Consider the following 27007-nt stretch of genomic DNA (forward strand, 5'->3'; position numbering starts at 1 on the left):
GCTTGGGTTTTGTCTGTTGCTAGCCATAAGGAGATCATCACTGAACTTGGTGCTCTGAAACAGCCCATGAACACACGGGCTCCATTTATGATCTTGGCACACATATCAGAGACATGGCTTTTAAACCTGAGCAGCAGAGATTTCCAGATGTGAGCAAAAGTCAATGTTCTTGGCTCTGGGTTCATTTGCTGCAAGCAGATGCTTCCACTTCTCTGAGCAAAGCGTGAAAGCTTCAGTTTTAAAAGATGCACGGTGGGTTTTGGGACTCTTTCGTTCTTACCTCCCAAGCCGCTGCAAAAAAAACCATCCTTCATCTAGCTGATCTACTGCGTTTCTACCATGTCACACAGTCTGAATTCACTGCTTCACCCAGTGTTTCCATTCCCCTGCAGCCAGAGGGCAAAGGCGTTAAAGGGAATATTCTGATTCAGCAGTGCTGGTGCTAGCTGTAGTGGCCTCCACCATGTGTCTTTCCCTTACAGTTCCTGTGCATTCATTCCTTCAGCCTTAAAATCCTCCCTGAAAACAAGCTCTTTCTAAGAACAGTTGACATCTCATTTCTTCCCTTTGTCTGTATTGATGCCCAGGTTTTTTTCCTCTTTGTCTCTTGAATTTCATATTTCGGTGCCTGAGGGATTATTAACAACCCTCTCTCTGCTCAGTAAATGAAATAATAAAGAAGTGAATTGAATGCTACCTGTAATTAACCATAGGGAAGGATGTTTGCAATGCCAAAGAGATCTTTAATTTAGCAAAGGCACAGCAAAATCCCAGTGCAGGATGTTAAATTCAGCAATGTTCAAATGAGAAATACAATGTGAAAGCTTCCCAAAAGATATGATACATTCCCAATCGCTTGAAATCCCTGTGACCCAACGCAGTGATAAAATACTTAAGATGAGACACCTTTTGAGAAAGAAACACTTCCGTGTAACCACTCACTATTGGATGAAATGCAGCATGCCTGCAATGAGGTGCTTTGTTCTCTAACATACACGCCGTTGAACACAAACCACATAACAGTCAAGGTCTTACTTAGCAACTGCACATCCTCCTTGGTAATCTAAATGCCTGGAAATGAAATGCTTAAAAATGGCATTTTTTTTAAAGTTTGGCCTGTATTATGACTATTTTCTAGGTCTAAAAAGCCTAAAGTTTTATCATTAAAAATGTAATCTGGCCTCTCTACAGAATGACTCTGAAAACTACGGACTTAATGAGCAACATTTCATTAGACTGTGAAGCCTGTAGGTACTTCTTTCTAACTACTTCAGCTGAATGCTAGGTCTGTGCAGCTAAAGAAAACATGGACCTCAGGAGAGAATTTAGCTGCAGGTGTGGATGGCTAGTATGACAAAAAAAAGGCACTGTCTTTAGTTATTAAAAGGCCCACCAAGTTGAATTCCTCTGGAACCTGCTGGATCCTGTATCTGACAGCCTCTCTGCTGCCTCCTATGCCTCCCAACACTGCTTCTTACTATGTCAATAGAAAACTCCTATCATCTTAGACAAAAATCAGACCTAGATCCTTGGAAACAAATGATCATAAGACCAGCTATAAGCAGGCTATCTTTGCCAGTAAATTAGCATTCTAATATCATGTAAGCAATATTAATAAATCACACTGAACTTACAGAAACCGTTCATTACTTTGGAAAACTATATAACTTATTTAGATACCTAAGTCTGAATTCAGACATGAGCTCTCACCTATGAAAGTCTTGGCCTGTCTATTTGGTTGTGTGATCATTTGCAACACTATAAACCATGACCTATTCTTCTGAAGTAAAATGGGATTCCAGAATTGTGGAAAAATTATGTACATGAACTCAGAATGTATCTTTGACAGTACATTTGTGATGTCTTCAACATTTCATATCTAAAAACATCCCAGGTTAGAAATAGAACCATGAAAATTCCCATCTTTCACTTCATTGTTCCACATACCATTTCAGCAACCTGAAGAGGGGAAAAAAAATTGTGCTGCTTGCTACGGTGACTTACATCTTGCACAGCTGCACTGAAGGGCATGAGACCTGCTCCATATCTGCAGTACTGTAAACCAGAACTGGATAAACCCTTGAGTCTCACCCTGGAGGATGCTTCAGAATGTAGCAGAGATATGCATTCACTTCAGCAGATGTGTAGAACAGACATGACCTATCAGGAGAGCATGTGTCATGGTAGGACTCACCGCTTGGAGCATGCTGTCATTGGCTCGGTCCGTGATTTCAGAAACAATGCATAAGGCAGCTGAGGGATGAAGCAAAACAAACACCATAAATCACATAAAAGAGTTGGAAAAGAGCCCAAATCCCTTCTAAAGGGCATCTTTAAAAAAAGCAAACAACATCCCCAGCAGCAGCATCTCCTCTAACTTCTTTGGCACCTTCAGAATGCAACTGCCCAGGAAATTTAAGACACAGGACAGTGCTGTCAGTTCCCCTTCCCTTCACCATTCTCTTGTGTGAAACTCTGCATCATACTTACGCTGACCAAGAGAGCTCATGAGGTCACTTTTAAGCACTTAGCATGGCACAAAATCTTGTTGTGATGTTTTCTAGTTGCAGATTTTTTACTATTGGAGCTTGTGGTAGGGGGAGATTAATGTAACCCAGCTTTAGCCATCCAAAAGCATGGCAATCTAAGGTGATCTGTTGCCCCTTACTGCCAAGGGAGAGGGCAGGTCATCCCTTTCTGACATAAGTGTATATGAAGTGGTGACACGAATTAACATCTGGATTCTCCACTGGCAAATAACCTGGGCTAGGGCATGTTTGCTGGCCCTGAGAGCAGTGGCATAACATGGCTCAGGTCCTTATCCCAAATCTTTTCCTCTGTGGAACAAGGCATCATCTGGGAGCATGCTGGCCATCGCTGGCCAGTAATGTGACAAGTATGTGCTATCCACAACCAAGACAGGCAATTGTGGCCACAGGGCTTGAGCGTCTGTCCTGGGCTTCTTTAAATTACCGGTATAGACTGTCAGTGGCTACGGTCCTAAATCTTGCATAAGACTCTACTCTTGTTCAGAACGGACTGACCTTCAGTCAGGCATTATTGCTATGAGTTGGTTTGGATTTACACTCAGTGTAACAGAAAGGTGAACTGGTTTCATTAATACAAAGTTATTCCTGCTTACTCCAGCCTGGAAGCTACTCCCACTGAGGCCATAGCTAAACCCTGCTTTGACTTCAGTGGGAGTAAGAGACTTCTGCTTTATCTATCTGATATGTTGCAAAGCATGGTGTTAGCAGCTGAACAGCTGGATTTGTTCTTGATTGTGCAGAACTGATTTTTATGCAATGTCTTTCAAGTTCACTTAGGCTTAAGGAAATCAGCATACAGATATACGATTCAAACCTCCTGGGTTTCTCCAAAGTTCACAGAGCACAGCAGGCAAACCATAGATAATAGTACACAAACAAGCAGGTGGAGCCATCCCGACTGACTTTACAATGACTGGGCCAAATATAGACAGCCAAAGAGGACTAGGATTTCCCTGACAACTAGGGCAGAACTTCAATATTGCACCATGCTTGTATAGATGATAGTTTCTTCTTCTGTAAGTTCATCATGTCAAAACTATAGGAAGCCCACATGTTTCAATGAAAAAAAGAAAGGGTTCTTGCCCTAAATAATTTGTTTATATTAGTAATCAATTCTTAAAGATTTTACATCTAACCTATTAACACAAAATCTTGAAAATATACTCTTCCATATACTACCAGTATAGACCCTGTACCTTTTTAGAAGCAGAGTTAGCAAAGCAGAATTTTTGTTCTACCCATTTCATTTTACCTTGTGTGGCTTCATACTCTGTAGAATCAGGGCAAAGATTATTCAAGTAATCTGTAGAAAATAATCAAACAAGCACAGACATCCAATAATCAGAACACAAATCCACATAATTTGTAGTGTTATTAGCTAAAACATAAAATCCTAATCAGAGAATCATAGAATGGTTTGGGTTGTAAGGGACCTTAAAGCTCACCTAGTTCCAACCCCCCAATAAGCAGGGGCATCTTCCACTAGTCCAGGTTGCTCAAAGACATGTCCAACCTGTACCCTGAACACCTCCAATGATGGGGCGTCCACAGTGATGTCCCATATTACTTTATTCCCAAATAATTAAGTGTATATAGCCTCTTTCCAAAGCAAAACTCATCTTTGACTGTGTTTTGCGTTGAGAATCAATGCAAGAGCATCCATACAGATTTGGACTCACCACATAACTTGGCAGGTATAAACAAATAAACAGAGAGTGACAAAAACATTTCCTTGTTTCTCAGCCAAGAGAATTGCTGAGTAGCACCACTTTAAAAATAATTGTTCTTTGGATTAATTCTATTGTCTCATCTGAATGAATGGTGTTGGCTGTAATGACGGACTTTCTATATTTACAGTAAATGAATTATATGAATTTTACAGACACAGGAAGGAGGCTGGTTCTGTACATGCAGAGTTCAATGATTACTACCAAACTCAATCACATTCTGAAAATAGGTTCTGTAAAATACACACAATATGACTTACATTTACAGGAATTGTATTTGCATTATACACAAACCTTTCACCTGCCAGTTTTATTTGGACTACTTGCCTTGGATCATCTGTTTGTTCTTTGTCTGGGTCTTTATGCCTTTAATGACTGTAGTACATGAGTGCCACCATTTTAAAGGCCTAATCCTGAAATACTTCATTCTTATCTTTCTTATGAATGCAGGCTCCTAAATTCAGCATCCAAGAACTAGGCCTCTGTGCTGAGAATGGTGCTGTGCATGGATATCCATTCCCTTGAATGTTCTGTCCACATACATGTCTTTTTCCAGTGCTGTGCCCTTCCTGGCATCCTGAAATCTACCTGGTTTTTACAGGCATTCAGGAAAGCATCTGCCTGTGCTCAGTCAAGCAGGAAGGGGTTGTGCCGTGTTATCTATCAGGCAATATTTAGCGTTCCTTTTCACAGCTGCAAGCTCTGTCGTTGGCTATGGACATTTAACTGAGTGGGCAATTCCTTTTGGATGTAGTGCAGTAATTGGCAACCAATATCTTCATAAGATACCCTTCCTTATCTAGTAGAAACAGCCAGTTATGAACACACAAGTACACCTCCATATTTTAATTTTTTTTTAGGCTGTCTAAAGAATCTGAAGGACTGCACTGTTTCAGACCCACCCTGTCCTAGCAGGCGAAGAGGGGCTTGGTTTCTTCAGGTGAAGAACTGAAGCAGTAAACCTATTTTCTGAAATACCTTAATCCAGCAGACCCTATCTCACTATACACAAAAGCTTTCCTTTTCCAGCTAGTGCCAATACCTGGGACAAGGAGGAGCCCAAGTTGCTTCAAGCATAGATGGATCCTGGAATCCAGTCACTGGAGCTGCACTGAAACCCTTCCAGCTCTCTCACAAAATACCATGCTTCATGTTTGTAATTTACCTTGTGGACCACAGAAATGGTCCACAGAAATGCGCAGAGAAAATGGAGCATAGTGGGGATATTTCTGGCAGGGACATGCCAAGTCCTTTTTCTTAGATGCAGTATTTATGTGCGTGCACTAAAAACATTCTAAGGATCATGGGAGACTAGTAAGTACTGCAACCCACAAGTCTGGAAAGTTGCCCTTAATGTAGACACACCCAGAGAGGGAAGCAAGTCAGGCAGAAAAAAAGTCCTACTATTGGCATCCGGTGTTCATTTGTATTGCTTGTACTAAAAAGCAAAGCCAGCTGTGAATAATGAGTTGCATCCTTGATCAAAGTGTCTGGAGCAAGATGAAACTGCTGCTAATCTGTGCTGTGAATAAAAATTTCATATGGTCACTTTGTTCTGCTGCATTTATAGGAGTCCCTTCTAATATGCTGTGCCCTTCATCGGCTGTTGAGTATGGGCAGGGTTTATGGCTTTCTTTTTAATGTCCCACGCATCACTCATCTTGCATCCCTCTCCGCCCACACATATACATATTCCCAAAGCACTTCTCCATCTTTTTGTCTATGGATCCCTGCTCTTTTGTGTTCTGATCTGACTAAATTATGTGACAACACTGAGATTCATTGTTACATTTCACCATTTCCTTCCCCAACCAGTTCATTAGTTACAAACCTAAACTTCACAATTCCTTCTAGGTGCCACATCCTGCTCCAGAAAGCTTGCTCCCCTTACAGGCTCAGACTTGCTAGATTTGCTGTGGCTTACAGAGAATGAGCCACCCCAGGGAACACAACCCCCCCTTGGAGAGCCTCCTGGTGCGAGTGATATATATGGTCCTGAATGTAAAGGGAAGGTGTTACTGTAAACATAAATTCTGTAAATGTACTGTTAATGTAAATTTGGATCTCTGCTTCCTACAATGCAGAGCAATTGGACTGGGATTTTGACTTAAACTTATCCCTAGCCTTAGGTGTACTGTACATGGGGATTAGGGTGCGGTACTGGGTACAACTGCTTTGTTGATGGAGTAGAAGGATATGGCACTTGCCACTGTCATACACGATGCAGTCCCCTTGCTGGGGACTACTGTCCCCTACTGTCTCTGATAATTGCTCTTGATATAAATAAAATCAAACCTGTTTGCTGGCAGTGAGGCTTAACTCTGCCTGTTCCAATTCACAGAATAAAAAAGCCAAGAAGGAATGGCTAAAAGCACCTAACTTTACCCTTTGTGACCTTTCAGCATGGTTGTGCTGAAGAAGTGCCTGCTGATTCCCAGGCCCCCTGATATTTCCTGAACTAAGCATAGTGGAGTTCCCAGGAAATCCCACACTGCTTCAGCCATGTTTTAGCTATCTTGGCATCAACACGTAGCACACAGTGGAGGCACAGAACATCATGGGAGGGTTTCCACTGAGTACCTTTGAGAGTGATTTTACTGACCTGTGAGCAGCACACGATACTGGAAGACACGCTGCACCACTTTCAAAAGCTGGTGTTTCACATTCTGAGCGCTGCCACCAGAGCTCTGCTGTCCTCAATGGAAGGGAAAGGAAACACAAAAATCAGGGATGTGTGAGGTCAGCAGCAAACTGTTGTCTCCACCTGATGTATACTATGAAAGTTTGCTACCAGTTGCATGCACAAATTCCACTGAACCATTTCCAAGTTACCCAGCTTGCTAGGGGGCATTACCTTTGTGACTATAAAGAAGTACTGTAAACACTTTCTTTCCTATGGCACCATTCACAAATAGTTTGGAGTCAGAGGGAAAAGGGAGGAAAGCGAATCCCATTTAGAAGGTCAAGGTTGGATAAGGATTTTAGGGTGGCATCTAAAGACATCAAGGTATCAGATCTCAATGAAGATTGTTGTTCCTTTTTTAGACTGAAAGTTTCTTATGCCTGCAACTTTCTAGTATCTTATTTCAAGACATGGAATTGAACAAAATATAGCAAGGCATCTCCCTGTGATTGAGTTGAAACTGAATGTCCAGAGAGTGTTTACAAGAAAGTGAGGTTGTGATGTGATTTAACACACACATGGAAAAGAAGTAGCATTTTTCTCTTTACCTTTACCCTTTAGATTCGACCCATTGCATGTCACCTCATATCAGGCCCGGTCAGCATGGCTTTATGAAAGGCATGTCCTGCTTGAATAACTTTTATGAGAAAGCGACACGCTTAGTGGAAGAGGGAAAGACTGTGGATGTTGTCTACCTATACTTTAGTAAAGCCTTTGACACCATTTCCCACAGAATTCTCCTGGAGAAACTGGCTGCTCATGGCTTGGATGGGCGTTCGCTTTGCTGGGTAAAAAACTGGCTGGATGGCCGGTCCCAAAGAGTGGTGGTGAGTGGAGTGAAATCCAGTCGGCAGCCGGTCACAAGTGATGTTCCCCAGGGCTCAGTGCTGGGGCTGGTTCTCTTTAATATCTTTATCAACGACCTGGACAAGGGGATCGAGTGCACCTTCAGTAAGTTCACAGACAACACCAAGTTGGGTGAGGGTGTTGATCTGCTGAATGGTAGGAAGGCTCTACAGAGGGATCTGGACAGGCTAGATGGATGGGCTGAGGCCAATGGTGTAAAGTTCAACAAGGCCAAGTGCCGGGTCCTGTCCTTAGGTCACACCAACCCCATGGATGCTACAGGCTTGGGGCAGAGTGGCTGGAAAGCTGCCTGACGGAGAAGGCCCTGGAGGTGTTGGTCGACAGCCGGCTGAACATGAGCCAGCAGTGTGCCCAAGTGGCCAAGAAGGCCAGCAGCATCCTGGCCTGTATCAGGAACAGTGTGGCCAACAGGACTGGGGCAGTGACCGTCCCTCTGTCCTGGCACTGGTGAGGCCCCACCTCGAGTGCTGTGCTCAGTTTTGGGCCCCTCATGACAAGAAAGACATTGAGGTGCTGGAGCGAGTCCAGAGGAGGGCAACAAAGCTGGTGAGGGGTCTGGAGCACAAGTCTTCTGAGGAGCGGCTGAGGGAACTGGGCGTGTTCAGCCTGGAGAAAAGGAGGCTGAGGGGACACCTTATGGCTCTCTACAGCTCCCTGAAAGGAGGGTGTAGCGAGGGGGGTTTGGTCTCTTCTCCCAAGGAACAGGCGACAGGACAAGAGGAAATGGTCTCAAGTTGCACCGGGGAGGTTTAAGATGGATATTAGGAGAAATTTCTTAACTGAAAGGGTTGTCAGGCATTGGAACAGGCTGCCCAGGGAAGTGGTGGAATCACCATCCCTGGAGGTGTTTAAAAGATGTAGCACATAGGGACATGGTTTAGTGGCAGTGTTAGGTTGATGGTTGGACTCAATGATCTTAAGTTAATTTTATCATTTAATCATTTAATAATCATTAATCATTTAATCAACCTAAATGATTCTATTCTGTAAGGGCTTGATTAAAATAGGAAACTTGCTGTGTATCTGTTAAGTGTCACAACATTACTGCAAAACCAACAGCAAGCCAAAACACTCAATCCTCAAAAGTCTCCACATCTCCAGAGGCACCAAGAAACACAAGCTTACAGGATCCGAGAGGAGTGGCATAAAACCCAGCTGGTTCCTTACAAGGTCTGAGTCCAAAACCCAGTCAAGTTTCACAGTGATTTAGTGTTCACTGACCGACATTTCTGAAGTGTTTGCCACTTGTGAAGGGACAAAAGGAGAACAGGAATCTTAACTTGTTTAAAGGAGGGCTGGCAAGAGACAGCATTTTCCAAGGCAGTAGAGATGCTTCATGTTACTGCATCACTCCTCTGCCTGGCTGACTGCTGTCACCAAATGTGCATTCAGGTTTGTGCTGAGCATTCCGAGTCCCCCATACTCAAGTCAAAGGTGTCAGAAACAAGATGGGGCCCTAAATTCTGTGTTGTTAGACTGGAAAGCCAGTAGTGGTCATGCTTTAAAAAAATGCAATAGGAAAGGACTGAGACACCTCCCCCTTGTTTGCATGTGTGCGCATGCATGCAAGAGGGCAAGAAGTTACAGAACACACTGATTCTAGGGCAAAATCCTTCTGATCTCATCCTAGGAAATGCCTCATCTGCTTTCTTAGAGATGAGAGCTAATTCTCAGGGTTGACAGTTAAGACAGAAATGTATAGGCATGTGTTTGGGAAGGATGCAGGGAACACAGACTCATAATAGAAAGCCTCCGTTTACCAAGTTCATGTTCAGAGCAGTGTGAGCCATCAGACCTCCCCTCAGCTGTTAACAGGAAATAATTGTGGTGACTGCAAGGTATCTGTTTGTAAAGGCTGACTTCCAAATGTCTTTTGAAATTAATTGTTATCCTTAATATTTCACACGTGCTACAGAGAAAGATAGAATCCATACCCCATAGAGCTGGCATTCTAAATAACCTTTAAGGTCCAATCACTAATTTATCCTTACAGTCCCGCTACCACCCAAGTAAACAATGTTATTTCTCTTACCAGAAAAAAGATAGTAAGAAACAGGGGTTCTAGACCCACAATAAAGCAGCATAGCTTTTAACCATTTTAGCTCAATAGAGTCAGTGTAGCGCAAATGAACTTTCCCATCCACATATGGGTTTATGCTTTTTGAAATTATGTGAAGTGGCCACGCTGCCAATACTTTAAAATGTAATCAGGAATCATGAAATTTCTGTCACATGTATCTTGATGGGGTTTTTTTCAGTTATTCAGCACGGATGACTGAGTTAACACAACTGGAAAACATGTATTTCTTGCTACAGGGCCAGAGGTCACAGGCCCAGAGGTTACAGAAGCCTGTATGTGTCTGGCCAGTGGAGTTTGTGTCTTCCTGTACAGTTCAGTGTTGCCTGTCACAACATCCTCTGTAAACAGAGGAAGCAGTTAACAGGCATTTAAAAATTTAAAAGTGCAATTGTAAAGATGTGGGTTGATTGATGCCAGCAGCTAAGCACCTATACAGGTTAACCCTAACTTCATCCTGGCCAGACCCAGTACAAAAGAAAGGATGGAAAATGCAGTGAAAGAAGAGAATATATGAAGAGATGGTAGTAATAATAGTTACTAATTCTAACACATCCTCAAAATGCTCAGTAAGTTAATATGTGACTGAGAAACTACTCCACTATGTGCATATGTTTCAGCAAAATATACTCACAGATCTGTAGATCTACAAACACACATTTTGTATGCACACACAGGGATGTGTGGGCAACAGGCACAGTCCCAGAAACAGACACACATCATGCATATGTGAACATCTTACTTCAGTTTTAGCACCAGGATGTGTGAACCCTACGTGAACACTGGTGGAGTTGCAGAAAAAATATCTTGGAGTAAGCCCTGTGGCACAACCATGCATTAGTGCAGCTAAAAAAACATGGGAGCCTTACCTCAAACTCCTGAATTATGGTAGCCAGTTGGGAATATCTAAGGCAGGTTTCATCTAGCAAAGCCAAATTCCTATCAAACTGCATAATGTATGCTGCGTGGTGATTCAGCCTTGATTTTCTGGAGAGAAAAACATCGGCAACTTTCTGGTGTTCCTCCCTAAGGCCACAGAAAGAAAAGAAGCACCAAAGAAATAAAAATTAAAGAAGAGCCATACTTTTTCTCATTGTATTAGACCCACAGTGGCTAAGGACATTGTGCAGTTAAAGCCTAGGTTAAATGGCAGGAACGAGGGAGTGCTTCCCTGACATACTGGACAACAAAATAGGCTGCTGTAGAATGGGCACCATGAGGGGCTGATCCTTTGGCTGTGTGTTTGCCCTGGCAGCACTGTGTCCCCGTAGTGGGGAGAATGTCTCCTTTCTGGACACAGTTTCTGCCTCTCTAAACAGACCTTGCAGCTGCTGCAGTGCTTTGAGCACTGGTTGTGGGGACTAATATGAGGTCTTCAGTTGTGACGTCATATCTTCAGCTCTCCTTCATTGCCCCCTTCTCAGCAGTGCCCCGCCATCATCTGTCTCAGCGCCCCATAGCACAGTATTGAAATATTTATGAAGCAAGTATAAGGACAGAACAGGACAAAATCTGAGATTGCAAAAGAGTAATCATAGTTAAAGAGAGGAACATAACTTCTCGGAGATGTTAGAGCAACAGAGTATCTGAGGGAGCACAGACTCAGGGAAGGACTTACTGGAAGGTTCAAGGGTGGTGGTGACCTGGCAGCCCTATACCATGTGTCATACTGTTGCGTTGGCAGCATTTGCAGTACAGCCCTCTTTTCCTCAGTGCCACAGAGTAGTTCTGCACAGAATTTTAGGGCATTTCCAGTTGTCTCCCTTTTGTCTTAGGGAAAAGGCAGCATGCTGCTAGAGTAGGCTGTGACTTCTTTAGGACACAACAAGTCATTTTAGATCCTAGCTGGAAACACCACTTCTGTTTGTGCTATGAGTGTATAAATCATAGATGAATTTTTTTAAGCTTTCTGCCATTTGTAAGAGTCCCTTGGTGGACACAAACCAATTTACAGTTCCCTTTAGCCTTTTCTTTTCTTGTTGTGTGCTTTGACTCGAAAGTGCAGGGCTGACAAGGAGAGCTGTGCCCTGCATTTAGGATTGTTACTGAAAAGTTCTCCTGATCTAATTGACTTCCTTAACTGTTCAGTGGCAGTGCTGGGATAGGATCAGCCACTGTCAGCGACCTCTGCCTCCTGGAGTGCAGGAGGGTGGAGGCATGGGGCTGCGTGGTCCATCATAAGCTGTCAGAGCCAAACTAGTTCAGTCTAGGTCAGGGGCTACGCTGGCTGCTGTAGGTTTACTCAGCTTGCATCTGCAGAGGTAATTTCTCTTAGACATTTTTATTCCAGCAGTTTGATAGATTAGGGCCTGGCAGCCTGACTTCAGTCAGAGGTCTCCTTGACTGAATGAATTTTGGAGCTTTGTCGGTCCTAGGCATGGTCTTATTCTCTCATGGAAAGACTCTGCCCTGTGAGGATGTTTGGCTTAGGTGGAGTCCCTCAGCAGGCTGACACTGTCTGTTTGGCTTGGAAGCCTTGCTTGTCCAAAGCCCTGCCTTGGTGCTGGGAGCGAGGGGGAGGTTGCTTTTCTAAGAGCTACGCAGTTGCTATGTAGATTTCTGTAAATAGATGAGCTTCTTGAGGATCAATTCTGAAGTCTACTGTTCCTGACTCTCATGGCATGTGTCTGTGACCTTCAGGCCGTCAGTGTGAAGCCCCTTGGTGATGACTACGCATGGGCATCAGAGGACAATGCATATGAAGCAGGCTGTCCTCACACTGACCGACATTTCAGAGTCATGGGCTATGCACTGTGCAAATGTTGTATTGTGCAAAAGCAGTATTTGGTTTCTTAGCCCGACAGCCTCTACATTTACTTCCTTCATGTCTGTATGCAAAATCTGCCGAAGTAGTTCAGGTTCTATTCCTTTCATCTCTGCTGGAATCCCAGCCTCCCTGCTCATGGGGTCAAGAGAACACTGACGAGTTCACCCATCTGCTGTGGAGAGTATGTTAAGGCCATCAAACCATGCCATTCTATACTTACCATTTAAGGACTCTTTCTTCCAGTTCTCCCAGGATGTCTTGGTGTAATTCACAAATTTCAGGGAGTTCACTTAAGCCCTGCTTGAGTTTAACTTCTTCCTGTTCATTTTCATCTTCTTCTCCAAGCACTTTCAAGATACCTTCATAGAAATCCTGTGAACAACAATACAGAAATTAGGCAAACAGACTTAAAGACTCTCTTCCGAAATTATTACATTTTCTTGACTCCTAAACTATGCTTTCTAGGAATTATAAGATACACCATCAATAGTGGCAGAATGTGCTCAGTATAGCAAGGAGACTGTAGCATGTATTTTCTTCCATCCATCAGTTCATACACATTTTAAGCTGAATTCCACAATGTTGTCAGCCCAACATTGAACATTTCACCGGACAAAGCCATCAGACTCTTATGCATACAATGAGATTGTTATCTTTTTATTTATCTTGCCTTTTTCCCCTGCTTTTCTGGCTGCAGTTGGTCTCACTTTTATAGTGTTTCTTAACCAGAAACGTAATTTTTAAAAATGAAGGATTAGATTCTCCTGTCACTTCACTGGGTCCAACAGCTTGACATGAAAAACATCAATGGCTACATCTCTTTAGCTAAAATTTGCAACGCTCGTCTCCAAATTTTAACTTAAAGAGAGGAAGAAGCTATAAATTTAAGCTTTGGAACAAACCATTTTCTCTATGAAACCTAACTGAGACCTTTTTTCTTCATCTTAGAAATGGTTTTGACTCTGAAGTTGTTTATAAATTACATGGGCACAGGCATAATTTCATCTACATTAAAATGTAGCCAGCTCTGGTACATAATAGGGCACCTGTTTAAGAGTGCCCAGCAAAATGTTTCCCCAGCTTTGACTTGGAAGTGAAGAATCGTAATTCTATGATTCTATGAATAAGGCCTCCATCTGAAACTGCAGTGATAATTTGTATTAGATCCCCAGGCATTAGAAAATCATCCCAACAGCAGCCAGTAACTATTTTGTGTGCAAAACATAGCTTAAAAGTCTCCTTCATCCAGAGCTCTGGATGCTGAAATGTTTTCAGGTAAAAGCCTGCTTCCTATAGAATGCATCATCTCTGCTTCAGATTTGTAAAGGAGCCTTTACTGGCACCTGGATCCACTTGAGAGACTTTGGTCCCTGTAGTGCCCTGGCTCCTTCCAGCTCCCTACCAGCCACTGCTGTTTCTCTTGCCTGCTGCTGCTAGACGCATTGCCTCTTCACAGGCAGTGGCTAGAGACGCTCAGGCATTTAAACCTGCCTGGGCTTTGTGAAGGTCCGAATGCAGGCTGTGGCAAGGGGGTGCAAGGCAACGCACAACAAGGCAGGGAAGCTGATGCTGTGCAGAGGTATAACTAACGCGTTGTGGCTGAGTGGCGTGAGGCAGGTTCCTGACCCAGGGATTCTGGCTGCCGTGGCCAGGAGCTAGGGCCCTGGAACTAGATGGTTTATCTTCATGGCAGTATCTGGTGTTCAAAAGTAGCCGCCTTCATCCAGTAAAACTAAAAGGGTGCAATTTCAGCACCTGTTTCTTCAGTATTGCTAAAAGTGCAACTAATTGAAAAGCACTAGTATAGTATTCATGCCTGCGTATGGTCCTGCAGAACTGTTACAGGTTTAATTATCCTCTGTATTCCCCGTAGGGAGATGACTTTGTGTGTTTCTCCATCAGGGTCAGGTTGGGCTCTTACTGTTGACTTTCCCATTTGTGCTAGTCAGGTCTTCATGGGCAAAGTATTTGAATCTCAGTTTTTCTACGAAAATAAGTGAAAAATTAGAAACCTAAGTGCATTCCAGTCTCTGTGATGAGAGCAGAAACTGGGCATTCATATACAATTGCTTAGAAACTAATTCTGTGAGTGCCTTTTCCAATCTTTTTCTGCACGCCAAACCATGACAGCCATGAAAGGCATGGTGTTTTTATTGCACACAATAAGGAAAAAAGGGGTGAGAGTGAAAAACAGAGTAAATAATCAAAACAACAGCTCAGTAGAGAGGCCACATTAATTGTGAGGTTTGAGAGCTACCAATGACTTGTTTTGGTGCAGCAGCTGCAGACTAGGAGATTGCAAAGCTTCCTTCCTTATAAAAATACTATCTGTCCTTATCTGACCTTCCTTTCTTTTTGTGTGTGTGAAGGTAAGGCTCGAGGATGGCAGCATTCTCTCTTATTGCTAGCCAGCCTACACGTGCTGGTTTTTTTCCCAGTACCTCAAATTGGGTATTGTTTTTAAATTCAGCATTAAAAATACTTGAACGGAGGCTTTGTAGCTGAATATACTTAGGTTCACTGACTTTGAAGCCAGGAGGGACCATATTGATATGATACGATATGATCTAGTGTGGTCTAGTCAATAGTCCAGACAACAAGACTTACTAGAATATAGCATTACTAAGAAAACAACCAACTTTGATTTAAGACAGAATCTACCACGTGTTATGGATATGCTAACACTGCATCCTGAGAAAAAGAACAAGTCCCAAAAGAGGCTTTTGGTGATCTCATGAAGGCTCAAGTAGCTCATAACCACATGCAGAGCCCAAGCATCCAGTCAGAGCAGAGCTGGTGTTAAAGCCCGAGTTGCATCCTTCAGACTAAGGCCATCATACCAGGAGCTGGCATTCCAGCAGGTTCACACTGAGCTCTGCTTCAGCCCAAGATCTAGTGTGAAGGAAAACTTTAGTGTCTGACCAGTCTGGCCAGATCCATGCTGTGAATGTATTTTTTCACATGCTACTCTGCAAACAGCAAGTTATTATTAAACCCAATGTTTTCTCAAAGATATATTAAAAACATTCTCTGTCTGCCCATAGAAGCCAATTAATCAAAAAAAAAAAATAAATGCAGCTGCTTTAACAATTGCTGAGAAGGTGATTCTGCTGGATGAATTAATAGAAACGGCAGCTAGATTTTTCTGCTCAGAGACCATTTCCTGGCCTCCTACCCCACTGCATGTGATGTGGCCAAATGTGCAGCGAAAAGAAGCAGGGGCTTGATAAAAAGAAACCTCTAAGGTCGCACAGCTCATTGAAAGATGCCAAGCTTTTTCTAGCTGGCCCTGAACCAGGCTGGGATAGGTTGAGTATCTTCCTCTGTCAGGATCTAGTGATCATGAAACCTATTGTCAAAACGTCAAATTCTGCTCCCTGAACTTTTAGGGACAATCTTACAAACTTCCCTGAGCCGTACTGGGATTTACCACGGCATTTCTCATGACTCTGGCTTCTGTCTAGTTAAGTTTTATAAGTACATGGAGCAATTAAGTAATGGAGTAATTAAGTACACGGAGTAATTAAGGAGGAGTCTGAAAGAACTGATTTCCATGAAACTTGCTAATGTCCAGGTACGCGTAACTCAAGAGAGTATGTTTCACTGGGGATCCATATTTTACATCAGATAGTCCACTTTAGTTTGATTAAATCAAGGTAGCTGTGTTGATTTCAGCATGCTGGGGATCTGTTTGGTATGACTGTGGTCCTGCTGAAAGGTTCTATAAGAAGCAGGAGAGCCTCTGGGCAAAGAAATTCAAAATTCCTCTCTCCTCACCAGTGGGAAGTGCCTCCAGGCAAAATCTATTTTTTAGCCTCCTCAGATTCATTCCTGCCTTTTCTGTTCTAACACTGTCAGCTGCAATGCACATGCTGGCTCACTATGAACGGGAACGACTGGAATATCAAAGAGATATTACCCAAAAGGAAAGTCACACATACACTGTGGTTTTTTAGCAACTATGACAGATGAAGCATTCATTTTCTGAAAAGCCACTAGAACTAGGTAAAAAAAGAATCACTATGACAATTTTCTTTTTGACTAACTATATCCTGGATAAAACAAGATCATAAAAAATTCTGAAAGAGTATTGTTGTGTGTCCTAATTATCTGGGTCTGATTTCCACATGTCCTGTCCCAGTACTACAAATAATTCCAATGTTGTGCTATTCCAGCTCCCATTTTTTCTGATGTGTGAGTGAGCCTATCTAACTACATATTTCAGCCAGCATACACTCCAGATGCTTTCCAACCAACTAAGCCAGTCAATCCATCTTCTGGATGCTTTTCCTAACTGAAAGGAATCTGCAACCTTTCAAAGTCTTCAGTCATCATAATTAATCCAGACTGAGAAAAGGGAAAGAATCCAAGCGGTTCTTTCAGCTTATTGTGCCTGGGGAAGTGAATAGCTGTAGTAAGTTCACTACTGATGTGCTTAAGTAACCTATTATCTTATAGAAATGTCATCTTTTCCAAATTAACATTGAACAGCTCTCTATCTGTCCACTTCCCACCACAGCTGAGCAACAAGATTAACACTGCTTTCCCACAGGATCTCAGTGGATTTAATTAGTCATTAATTGCCTGCCCCTGTGATTATAATGAATTCTCAGCCAAATTATTTAATTCCAGTTGCCTGGATAGCCAGCTTCCTAATGATTAATAAAAATCCCGCAGCATAACAGTAATCACTATAAACATCCATTAAGAAAAAATTTCTGTCACTATTGAAAATGCTGATTGCCTGGGAAGCCATTAATCAAATGCAAAGTGCTTCTGCAATCTCACTAACTCTAATCAATCATGGCACCTGAAGGTCTCCAAGTCTGTCACCCAAGTCCCATGACTGAACATAGAAGATACCAAACACTGAGTCCATAGAATTCCATGCTGTCAAAACTTTCTTAGAACAGAAGCATGAACTGAAGTAGTTTGGTTCAAGACTCTGGCCTGAAAGCTCAGTCTCATCCAGGGGTGTATGAGCCTGCAGATCGCACTCCTGTCTTATGCGTATACCTGCACCAGAGTTTGTGCGTGCATGTGAAAGCATAACCCAAGCTGGCTAGGTGACAGAGAAGGTTGGCAACTGTGCTATAAAAATACATTCTTGAAACATGAAACTTTTCATTACATTTTGGGCACCCATAAATAAACCCTTTAAAGCCATTCAATGGCCAAATCCCTAACATCCCTGAAATAAACTCTACAAATAATGAAGTGAAACAAAAAGGATCAAAAAAGACAGCCACAAAGCTTGGTTGGTGTTTTTTTCTCTTCTTTTGTTTATGCAAATCACTAACACACACAAGTTACATTTTTTCCCCCCAAGAATGCCTCTGAAGAACTTCGTTTCTCTGCGGGAAATGGGGACTGTAATCTGTAGCCTGTTGTAATGGCATGAGACAAGGAGGAATCTGGGGTTAGTTTCAATGAGATCTTATGGTTTATGTGAGCACTGCCTAACTGTCACATGCTTGGCTCTTGGAGTAGAATCTGATACCCTCTGTGAGGTGATGAGGCTCACGGTAGGGTGCTGGGATATGAGATGCTTGAGAGAAGCTGGCAGAGCCTGCCAATGCCAAGAGGAAACAGTGATTACAGGGGAGTTCTGGAAGAGAAGACGATTTAGATACCTGGCTTAGGGCTACAGAAAGGTAGCCCAATTTACTTGGGATCAGCAACCTGGAAACCTTTGTAGTAGGTAGTTATCTCCAGGTACTCTTTCGCAGGAGTCAGCAATGCCAGCAGCTAGATGTTTCTGGTAGAGCACTTAGCAAGAAAGTTCTCTGCAGGATTCAACATCTATGTGAAATGTGATATTCTAATCCAAAGGCAAAAGGGGTAGTTAACAGGACAGGGGTAGTTAACAGGACAGGAGTTAGTTCTGGGTTTTGCTTCCAGGATTCTGTGAGCAGATGCAGAAACGGTGAGGTTGTGTATTAAATCTCTCCAGTATGGGGCTGAATATGCTTTGGAATCTAGCTGCAAAAATCCACTGTAGCAATCCCGTATGCATATCAGCAGCCATTTTGCAAGATGGATACATCCCATACATACTGTAGTCTTTTCTGCGTTTCAGCCCTGCTGCCAGTTAGCCATTATTAGCCTGAGAACATTTAACCTTGCAGGACCCTAGTGAAAGGAAGGTAGACTAATCTCTTGTCAGCTAAACCACTGCTTCAGGCAAGTAGTTTAACCAGGAGAAAAAACTGCCTGTACATATATATATATATTTGCTGTGTTGGGTGATTTCTCTTCTTTAAATTCTACTTGAAAATAACCCAGGGTACAGTAATTCAGACTGGATCCAGAATACCTGTTTGCTCTTTCTGTGTATAACACAATAGGCCAAGTTAGATCAGTTCATCCAATGGCCTGTGGATCCCTGGGGAACCAGGGAGTACTGCAACCAGTCTAGTAGGGGTAGTTAGGAAGTGGTAGCACTGAAATCAGTCTCTACCTTCACTGTAAACAGCTGATGGTTCCACCACCTGCAATAGGCTAAAAGCAACTATGTAGATTAGAAAGGTGAGTAGACTGGAGGAGAGAAAGTCAAGATTTTGACTTAAAGGTGTAGCTAAACAGTTAGCTCTATGGAAAAGAAAACCTTTTCAAATTGGTCAAGAAATGCTGATCAGTTGCTAGATCTCCTTCTTGGTTTTCTGTTGTTGTTTGTTCATCTTCTAAAGCAGTGGTGTAGAAGATGCTAATCCAATCATAATGGAAATCCTAGTTCTTGCGTATTGACTACAATGGCAGGAAAATAGAGGGAGAAGGCAGTACAACACCATTATATTGGCTTTGCCAATAGTAATTTGTAGTCCTACAGTTTGACCAGCAGTTGCTCTGCAGGTGACAGCAGAGGTTCCTTCTCACTAGCTCTCAGCACTGTGTTCCCAGCATCAGGCCTGCATTTGAGCCAGAAATTGCAGATTTCTAGTAGAAGATGGTGGTTGTAGAGCAAACCACGCTTTAACAGTTCAAGAGAAATATTCTGTGACCAAAAAGTACACATTATATCAGAAGGACCAGATTGCTAGACTCTGTGGCTGGATTAGAAAAGCTCTGAATGCCTGCAGTCTGAGTAGTATGTTCCAGATCTTGGGTGCTGAAGCAAAGTCTCTACCTGCTTTTTGTCGCATCATCACACTGGAAGGAAGGAAGCTTCTACCTGCAATAATGCACAAAGCAGAAAAGAGCTCAGCTGCTTCCCAGGTTCTGAAGTATCTACATGAAGTTGGTAACAAGGGAAAGAAATCTTAATTCAAAAGGAGTCTGATGCAGTGCTTTGAAGAAGCTAATCATCTACTGTTCTTGCAGTCACCTGCCAAAGAAAAACTATATAAATTTATACCAGCCAAAGGTCTGACCTCTAATGCTGTCATGGCTGAATCTGCTTCCGTGCTTATACCTCTACCCTGTGTTAAAGAACAGGAAAGGAATGATGGGTGAATAAATTTACCTAGGATATTTCTACAGTTTTCAAGGAGAATTCTGGCTGGGGAGATGAGTGTGTTTCCATTAGAGAACAGACCTGAGAAAAAAAACCCTAAAATGGAGTGTACAGAGCAGATACATTAGTGGAAAACCATGGCCATTTCTTCTGCCTCAGTCCCCAGGTGGGGATACCAGCACTTCAGTTGCTGAAATCACGTCTGCACATGGCATATTTACCTTGCTAACGCCACAACTCCCACCTGGCATCTGGACTTCTATAGTTTTCAATAAATAATGAAACATATATGCATCCAAAATCATTTTGCATGTATATCTAGAATTGTAATTGCTTCCTAGGTCAAGGTGATATTTTAATGAACTGACAATATTGGGAAGTAAGCATATTCGACCCTTTGTGAGTGGGCCAGGGAGGACAACAGGAAATCTGACTGCAGCCCAAACTTCATACAACTGAAATCTACACTGATTGCATAAAATGATGCAGGCTTTTACAAGCACTTTCACTTCTAAAATGAAGGTGGATTCAACAGATACTGCATATTGCATGACCCAAGGCCCTTTTGGACATCTAGGCATTACATCTGAGGGGGAGTGTGAAGATTTCAAAGGGGGAGAAGAGAGGGTCCATATTAAAGCTGAATGCAGGCATGGGATGCTGTACAGTATGCCCTGATTCAAGTCTGACTCATGGGTGGTTCTTGGAGGTATCTTCATTACAGCCAGCAGCCTCTTTCCTAATGATGAAAGTGAAAGTGGCACCCCTGAATTAAAAAGTGGCACATCTCCTGTAGCAGAGTGGGTGACCCTTGATCTGCACTGAGCAGTGATCTTCCCAAATTTCTCATTACTGAGCTCAGCAGAAACAATGCCAGATGAACAGCAGAAAATACTAACGCAGCAGACACAATTAGTGTCTTATCCTGCCATTGCAGGGTACAATCTAGGTCAGGAACCCTGACCTCAACATACACTCACATGCAGTCAAATACACACATTCATCCAAACCACTGAAAATGAGTTTCAGAACTGGCAAGCTGTGGAGTATGCACTGCGAATACTGTATTGGTGGGGTTTGTTACCAGGGAATTGTCCTGATGCCAAATGTGCTAGTGTGACTTCCCTCTCCTTTTAAGGGATATACAGATTATCTGAAAGCTATTTTGGCTCAATATTCCCGCTGCAGAAGCTCCCTGACTGATACATAGCTTTTTTCCCACTGCCGATGAAGACAGTCATGAATAAATAAATGAGAAAAAAAACAGCCTACTGTAAGTGAGGGCAGGCTATTCTTTTGTGACAGTGCATCTTTAGGCTTTTCTAAGAGCTTCAGAGGGTCTAACAGTCAGCTAGCTCTTCATTTAGCCAGCACGTTCCATTCACTAAAGCATTTAATTAGGAAAGTAATGACTTGATTGGTCCAGCAGAACTTTGAACATCATCCAAGAAATTCACAGTAGTAAAAAAGGCTCAGCCAATCATTCACTGGAAGTGTAAATAATTAGAAAGATGGAGTTCTGTTTTGTCTAACATGTAATAGTGGCTCCTAAATCAGATGTTTATTTTTTGTTCTTGCGAATGTGCTGCCCACAAGAATTCTGAAAGTAGAATTTAACCAGTGAGCCAGACTTCATGATAATGTGCATTTAGGTACCTTTGAGTTAGTGACTTGAGCACAAGGATGACTTTGTTCTTTTTTATTTCCTAAGATTTATTTTGCAGTCAGAAGCCTTGGGGTGCCCAGAGCAGGGTTGGATCCCAAACTGCTCCAAAGGCTGGAGAACCAGCATGTTATATATATTCATATCATATTCATATCCATATCTTCAAATGCTGAGGAAGCATAAATATGGGTCTTGGTGTTTCTAAGAACTGTGGCCCATTGTTACAAGGAAAATGCAAACCAGGAAATGGGATCAACTTTCTCTGAACAGGGAGATGTTTGAGCTGGTGTTTTTTCAGTGCAGAGCTGTCCCTTTAGGTACCTTAATTCAGTAAGTGCCTTGGAGGGAAGTAATAATGACTTCAAAGGGTTTTATGCACAAAAAAGGTGATTTTATATACAAAAGCCAAAGACAAAATAAATGTGAACATGGTACACTATCAAGCAGATGCTTGATCCCATACAGGTGAGAATCCTGAGGCAGTCTGGGTCACACTAAGTTTGATTTGTGTACATCTAGTACAGTCACTCGGAACAGACTGGTTGAAGGGAAGCAAATAAACCAGATTCTTGGTCCTCAAAGGTGATGTGTGAAATATTAGGCTGGGAAAGCAAACTGCAGCATTTTTGTTTAGGAGCATGCACTAAGAAAAAGATGACAAGTGCAGCCTGCATTACTAGGGAAGAAAAATGGGAGAAAAGAATGACAAAGTTTGAGGATTAAATGATCCTGAAGGAAATGCAAAGACTAATCAACTCTGGAAAATGTGAGAAATTGTGAGAACCTAGAGATCAGGAACTTGGGCTGCTAGGCCCTACAAGTCCCATCTGCTCAGTCCAGAATGACTTCTTAACTTCCTGCTCCAGAGAATTGCATTACCTTTGAGTAGGGCAAATAACAGCTAACCCTTTAGATTATTATCACTACTACCACACCAACTGATACCGAGTTTGTGAGCTAACACAATGTTTCCACTCTTTCAGTTCAATAGCAGAGTGGGTGTATGGAAATGTCATCGTTTTGGCAATCAATCAATTTATTAAAGTCTCCGCTGAAAGGCCAAACAGATTCTGTTATGCTGAATGAATAGCAGCTCCAGCCAAGCCTGGAAATGAGATGGGAAACTGCTCCTGCTGCAGGCTTAGGAAAAGCCCTTTTTTTCCTTTCTGAAAGCAGCTGGGGTGTGGTTTTGTTTCTTGCCTTTCTTACCCACATGTGGATTTACATAAGAAAATGAGACTTGAGACTTGAAGATGAGCATTTAGAAACTGTTTTTTGAGAAAGTTGGTGATGGGGAACAGAGACAAATGTTTGCCTGAGCTGAGATACTCTGTTGAGGAAGCCTTTGGTCCTAACTGGCCATGAATGGGGTATTGTACCTTGAGGGCAGTTTGGTGATGCTGTGGTCACTGGTAGTTGCTTGAGATATCTGCCAGTGGGACCTGTGTCAACAGCGAGTATACAGTGAAGCAAAATTTTTTACTGATGTGTCTATTCCTAATGCTATTCAAATATGCAAAAAGGAGTAACTAGTCCATTGTAACTTTTTGCACTATGACAGTATTGAAAAGTCTCAGTTAGGCAATAACACCCCTGTAGTCTGATGGACATTGGTAATGTTTTCTCTAAATTTCCGGAATAATACACTGGGCAACAGGTGAATATAAAGATCTAGCAGTAGTTGGGGTGGGAATGATAACAGTGCTGGGACTGTGGTGCTCTAGATTGCACGACTGCAACAGAGAAACCTGCAGATTATTTCTGAATGCCACTGCAGTAGGTAGCTATCACGCAGACATCAGCCTATAGCAATAACGGCGGGGTATGCTGGGGCTGTAGGCACCCGATAAAACACAGAAATAAACCCTCTGATACTGTTCCCATAGATTTTTGATTTCTTCTGAACTGTAGCGTGCCTGAACTAGCAGTCAAGTGTGAAAACAGACTGGCTGTTCCTCTCTTCTTCCTCAGTCTCTAACCCAGGTGCCATTCATACATCCTCACTACTTAGAAAGCCTACTCATAGAAACAATTAAATGTTATTTGAGAAACTTGCTTGTTGACTCTGCTGGAAAAAGCCTCCAGTATCCCCTAAAGGAGTGCATGCATTTGGTGATAGGGCAGGGATACTCCTCCACTGCAGAAGAAAATCATTAATGAAAATTATGCACCCAAAATCTCATCCTAAAATTGATGCACATCTTTCTGTACTGTCTAACTTGAGACAGTGGGAACTGGGTCAGGGAAAGTGAAGAGCGCATGGTTACAGTGATTCTGACATTTCACAACCTGTAAGTGGCTTAACTTTACAAACCAATGTATTCACTCAAGGGTTTACTTTAGGCCCATCTCTTATTTTAATTTGACAATTTTAACTCCTCTTTTGTTGCTCTAACTTTCATAATTAAGGAAATAATGAGCATATGCAAAACACTCATAAGATCCCTCTAATCCAGTGGGATGGGCAGGCAGGGAAACAAAATCCCAGCAAAACAGGATTCAGTGGAATATTCTGTTACAGGACTGAAGCATATATGAAAACCAAACAAGTGCTTCCAATTGAAATTGATGACTGATAGAAATAGCAGAACTTGCCCAGTCATAGTGCTGCTACTGGTAACTTTTCCCTGATAAATTAACCAGCTGATCCAAACCTAATGATTAAGTATGATTAAAACAGAGCCAATTTCCCTCATGCCTTAACCCCCTAATTCCAGGACTGGCAGGCCAAGCTCCAGGTAATGTTACTTATTTTCTGTAATAAACACTTCTGCTTAGAAAGCATCTGGGTTCCCCAACAGGAGAGCAGGGAGTAGTTACATTTTTGAGTCAAGCCAGGAAAACTCTGTTTTGTCATTCCCTGGTATCTTTGAGCCAACTCTGGACCACTGCAGCAGATAAAATTAGCACTCAAGCAGAGCTTTTCCCTAACTAACCTTTGAATTGTAATTTTATTAAGATTCTTTTTATTAAGGATTACCAACAGTTTGGAAACCATCCAGCTGGAATGGAGCAGCATGCACTTGCATGCCTAAGTCTTTCTAAACTAAAAAAATTTAGCAAAGATATAAACCAAATCCATATTAAAATTGTCAACTTGGAAAAGAGATCAAAAATGATGTTTCCTGTTCTTTCCAAATGATTTCTACAGGCAGAAAATAGGATTATTGTGAAAATGCATAAATTACTTGTTTACATGCATAGCCTCACACCCAAATTCAACACACAGTGATTTACCAGAGGAAGGAGAAAAGGGCAAAGTTAGTCCTGAAGGAACTGGGAAAGTCCTGCAACATCCCTGTCCTGGCCCAGCAACAGCAAGGCAGCCTGACAGAAGCATGTTGCTATAGCAGCCATGGGGGTGTGCAGCCATTCATGCTGTGGTTAAAGGCACTGGAGTTCATTGCAAGATTTGGATCTATATATTGAGGATTTTTCAGGCCATATTAGTGAGCCACTTTTATCTCTTAGAGGTATATGGAAAACACTAGGATATAATGCAAAGGAGAGGCCTCTCCTATACACCTCCACTAATACAGTGCACTATACACGTGCTCTAGTTCAGCCCTGCATTTAGATGCTGTCCATAATGTACCAATGTAAAAATATACCTGGAAATGGAAAATTAAATAAATTAAGAATGTTTTACTTGGATGCATCTAATGAAGATGCAGAGTGGCTAACACTAACACATGGTAATTTTCTGTGTGTGTAGTTCTCTTCTATTTTGATTTTGAAGCTGGTAGAGGCTTTTCTCTTTTTTTTCCTGATTATGCTTTTGGAAATCGTAATTTTAGAAAGGAGTTCTGTGGGTATTCTTAATGATCAGAAGCCCCGTGGTCTACAGGTGAAGAGTCTACCTTGGCTTCCTCAGCAGACAATGGATAACTACAACTACAACTGTGTCTCACGAGTGTCAAATAATATGTTTGGCTGTGCAGAAATCTGAGGAAAGGCAGGATAGATGAGGCAACTGGCTAGGCAGGTTATCACCGATTTATCAAAATATTGGTAGACTCCAGCTAAGCAGCTCAGTCCCTTGAAGTGTTTGGTTCCCAGCTGACGAGCTTGGCAGTTTCTGATTTGTTGAAATGCAATTGTCTGCAAGGTGTTTGTCACATTTAAGGCTGCCCTCCTGCCTCTGCTGCCCAAGCCTGAGAAGGCTCTTAAGCTTTGGCAGCCTGTTTTAGAGGCAGAATAAGCAGACAGCAATACAATGCTGATCTCATTAGTTTTCTCTCCATCAGAGTTCCTGTCCACTGCTAGGGTTTGGGGTGTCCTCCAAGGACAACCTGGGGCTACTTTTTGCTTTCTCATGGAGTTTCTTTCCAAGCAGCAGTGGGCATAATTTGTGTGGTGGCTATTATTCCCTACTGCCTTGCAACTAACAGCCAAGAAAGATGTTGAGAGTGAGGCTACCTAAGCTGTGTACCAGTCTTCAGGGAAGCGGGGGCAGCTCTGTTAAAGGGACATAAAGTCTTCTGGGACAAAGCCACCAGTGGGTTTATACCATGCAAGAGCTCTCTGTCAGGCACTACAAGTGATTGTGTGTATTCATAGAATCATAGAATCATAGAATGGTTTAGGTTGGAAAGGACCCTAAAGATCATCGAGTTCCACCCTCCCTGCCATGGGCAGGGACACCTCCCACTAGACCAGGTTGCTCAAGGCCACGTCCAGCCTGGCCTTGAACACCTCCAGGGATGGGGCCTCAACAACCTCTCTGGGCAACCTGTGCCAGTGCCTTACCACCCTCAAAGTAAAAAACTTCTTCCTAATGTTTAATCTAACCCTCTCCTCTTCTAGCTTATATCCATTCCCCCTCGTCCTGTCACTACATGACCTAGTAAAAAGTCCTTCCCCAGCTCTCCTGTAGGCCCTCTTTAGGTACTGGAAGGCCGCAATAAGATCTCCCCGGACCCTTCTCTTCGCCAGGATGAACAGCCCCAGCTCTCTCAGCCTCTCCTCATAGGAGAGGTGCTCCAGCCCTCGGATCATCCTCATGGCTCTCCTCTGGACACGCTCCAGCAGGTTCATGTCTTTCTTATGTTGAGGACTCCAGAGCTGGACGCAGTACTCCAGGTGGGGTCTCACGAGAGTGGAGTAGAGGGGCAGGATCACCTCCCTTGACCTGCTGGCCACACTTCTTTTGATGCAGCTCAGGACCAGAGTCTGTATTTTGTCCATGGTGATTACCTGTGTCACAGTGTGGACATCC

At 42.7% G+C, this 27007-nt stretch overlaps 1 protein-coding gene across 1 annotated transcript in view; it reads right to left on the reverse strand.

Moving 5' to 3' along the window:
• FGD5 (FYVE, RhoGEF and PH domain containing 5) overlaps positions 1-27007 on the reverse strand; it is a 98592-nt gene that overhangs the window by 30143 nt on the left and 41442 nt on the right. The window contains exons 6-10 of the mRNA XM_009882896.1: positions 12891-13042; positions 10773-10929; positions 6879-6966; positions 3802-3852; positions 2195-2253 (exon numbers count right to left, since the gene is read on the reverse strand). Of these exons, the coding sequence (XP_009881198.1) occupies positions 2195-2253; positions 3802-3852; positions 6879-6966; positions 10773-10929; positions 12891-13042 (507 nt within the window). The remainder of the gene's footprint in view (positions 1-2194; positions 2254-3801; positions 3853-6878; positions 6967-10772; positions 10930-12890; positions 13043-27007) is intronic.

Source organism: Charadrius vociferus, unplaced genomic scaffold (assembly GCF_000708025.1).
Source record: "Charadrius vociferus isolate BGI_N301 unplaced genomic scaffold, ASM70802v2 scaffold433, whole genome shotgun sequence".
Taxonomy (NCBI): Eukaryota; Metazoa; Chordata; class Aves; order Charadriiformes; family Charadriidae; genus Charadrius; species Charadrius vociferus.